The sequence below is a fragment of the Austrofundulus limnaeus genome, unplaced genomic scaffold, assembly GCF_001266775.1.
Source record: "Austrofundulus limnaeus strain Quisiro unplaced genomic scaffold, Austrofundulus_limnaeus-1.0 Scaffold303, whole genome shotgun sequence".
Taxonomy (NCBI): Eukaryota; Metazoa; Chordata; class Actinopteri; order Cyprinodontiformes; family Rivulidae; genus Austrofundulus; species Austrofundulus limnaeus.
The window spans coordinates 569324-572090 of record NW_013952705.1 but is presented as its reverse complement, the minus strand read 5'-3'; the positions used below and the strand labels follow the sequence as shown (position 1 = coordinate 572090).

Sequence of the window (2767 nt, the reverse complement as noted above, 5' to 3'; positions counted from 1 at the left end):
AAATATAACTGGATGTTTAAAGGCAACATTTTATTATGAGCCTTGTACATAAGCTGCAAAATATAATCAACCAACTCATAATATTTTAATAATTTTAATTTACAAAAAACATAAATTCAACAAAAAACAACAAAAAACAAATCATAAATTAAATGAAAGGTAGCAGAAAAAGAAAATGAATCTTATTATAGCTGCCCCTTTTTCCTCAAATAAATAAATTCAATCAAAATAATCTACAGTTTACAAAAAAACAAAAAAAAGATAAAATAATAAAAGTTTAACTCCTTGAACAAAAATTTATACATTTACATATTTCTCCAGCAAATTAACCTTTATCATTCTCTTAAATATACATATTGATCTGGCATTTTTAATGTCATCTTCCAGATTATTCTATAATTTAATTCCTGAAGTACTCCGTTCCTTTAAACTGGTTCTAACGTTAGGTCTCAAGCATTTCCATCCCCTTGAGATTATAACAGTTCTCTTATTTAATAAAGAGAAAGTCTGTTTCACACGTGGTTGTGGAGGAGTTTTGTCCCGCTCTTCTTCACAGCGTTGTTTCACTGAGCTGAGGTCTGGACCTTGGGTCATTGCGACGCCTCGTTTTCTTTGTCAGCTGTTCTGTTGTGGGTTTGCTGCTGCGTTTAGGATCGTTGCCCTTCTGCGTGGCCCAGCTTCGGCCGAGCTTCAGCTGTCCGACACATGGCCTCACATTTGACTCCAGAATACTTTTGTAGACAAAGATGATTTTATGGCTGCAAAACAAGCCCATCCATCAGCCCTCCACTACTGTGCTAGACAGTTTGAATGAGGTGTTTCTGCTGATAATTTCATCAAACATGGCCAAACGTCTACTGTGAGCCACTCAGATGCAACGTTTTCATCTTAAAGGGGACAAATGATGCAAAATCCACTTTTTTAGCCGTTAAATATATTTTGTTGTGTACTTTTTAGGAGTATCTTTATATTTTGTTTGGGTCATATTTTTCAACCCGCTCAGTTTTCACTATTTTCTTTTATGTTTTCTGAACTATTACGTCACAATATTTGTGACTGAGCAGACAAATAAGGTTTTAAGTTAAAAAAATAAAATAACTACAGTTTGGTGGTCTTCCTTCTCCTCTGGCGCTTGGTCAGTCTCAGGCTTCAGCATGTAAAGCTGGATGGACAAACCTTCCCTTGTTGACATCTGTCAATTCATTTGTCATAAACCCCTCTATCAAATGACAGCCTCATTCATAAGACTGCTCAGTCCAGAACTGACGAGTGTTCTGTCCTCCTTGGATCATTCAGAAAAAACACAAAGCCAGGAAATGGGGTAAAGTGAGCCCCCCAAGTGAGGTAGTAAATGCTGAGACACACTTGGTTACATTTAAGCATGGTATTATGAGCAAAAACATCAAGAAAACCCCTCGGGGCTTAAGAAGCATCATGTCTACTTTATGTCATTGAAAGAAGTCGAGTTTAGAAAGAAGACACTTTAATTTTCTGCCTTTTTTTCTGCTTTTCTGACCTCCAGGTTGAAAATAGTGAAAATTTCCTTCAAGTGCAAACAGTTTTTCGTCCAGCTGAGAAGAGAGGCGGTATGTGTACACACACACACACACACACACAAACACACACACTGAAATAAAAGTACTTTTAGACCACTACCTCCCACCCACAACCTATTTAGTCAACTGATGTAAAGCTTATGTGTGTGGTTTTATTTGTGTCTCTATATAAATGTGTGTGTGCTCTTTACCACAGTAGATTTAGCCAACTGTCGCGTCTGCATATGTTTGTGTAATCGACGTCAGATTAAACCCCTGCTGGTCGTCTCTGCCTTAATCCCCCCTCCTTCATCCTTTGTTTCACATAAATCTCTTTGTTTTCTGATGACCTTCTGAGGATATTCAGTCGTCTTTTATCCAATAAATCAAAAACATTTAAAGTCACGTTTAACTCCAAAACACGGCGGTCATTTCATCACTTAATGAGCAGTGTCAACTTAAATATAGAAAAATTATTTATTGCTATTTTTTTCATTTTGCTGCCTTCTTGTGCACCTGTTGCCATTATTAAATGTTAAGATAGAGAAAAGCTAAATAAAGCTCAGTGTGTTGATTTCTGTCTATGTTGTAATGTTTACTCTTGTCTCATTGACCCGTGTTTCTGCACAAAGTCCACCGTTGCCCCAGCATTCACTGAAATCCTTGAAAAGTACAAAAACCTGCCACCAATTCAAAAACAGTTTCTTACAGAAGATTGAGGCTTGCTCCTGGTCTTCTGGGTGTTTCCAGCATCAAAAATATATATTTTGAAAAGTATCTCTAAAAAAAGCCTTGCTTTTAGAGATCTGTCACAAAACATTTATGAACAAAGGTCATGCAATTGCTAACATTTGTTTTTGCACAAGTCAGCAGAGACTAGTCTCTGTGATAACATAGAAATTGACTTGAATTTAAAATATAAAACAGGATAAAACAAGAATCTGTAAACTTTAGGTGTTTTGTTTCATTCTAATCTTCCACAAAGATTAAACCCTTATTGTGGCACAAAGTATTTATCAGCATCCCTGTAAAATAATCTATACATGATTCTAAATGTTTGGTTCATGTCATAAAGATCAGTCAAAGTTAAGGAATAAACTTGTAAAGGATAAAACTCTGCAGAGGTATTTCATCAGAAAGTACTACAAAAAGACTACCGAATTTATTCAAGTATAATACGTAAAATTTAATCCATAAAATCATCCATAAAGTTGGGGGGTAGTATTATACTC

General features: G+C 35.7%; 1 protein-coding gene across 1 annotated transcript in view; it reads left to right on the top strand.

Annotated features, from left to right (window-relative positions):
* Window positions 1-2767, top strand: part of ptpn4a (protein tyrosine phosphatase non-receptor type 4a) — a 95782-nt gene that overhangs the window by 70975 nt on the left and 22040 nt on the right. The window contains exon 11 of the mRNA XM_014021733.1: window positions 1523-1586. Coding sequence (XP_013877187.1) covers window positions 1523-1586 — 64 coding nt within the window. The remainder of the gene's footprint in view (window positions 1-1522; window positions 1587-2767) is intronic.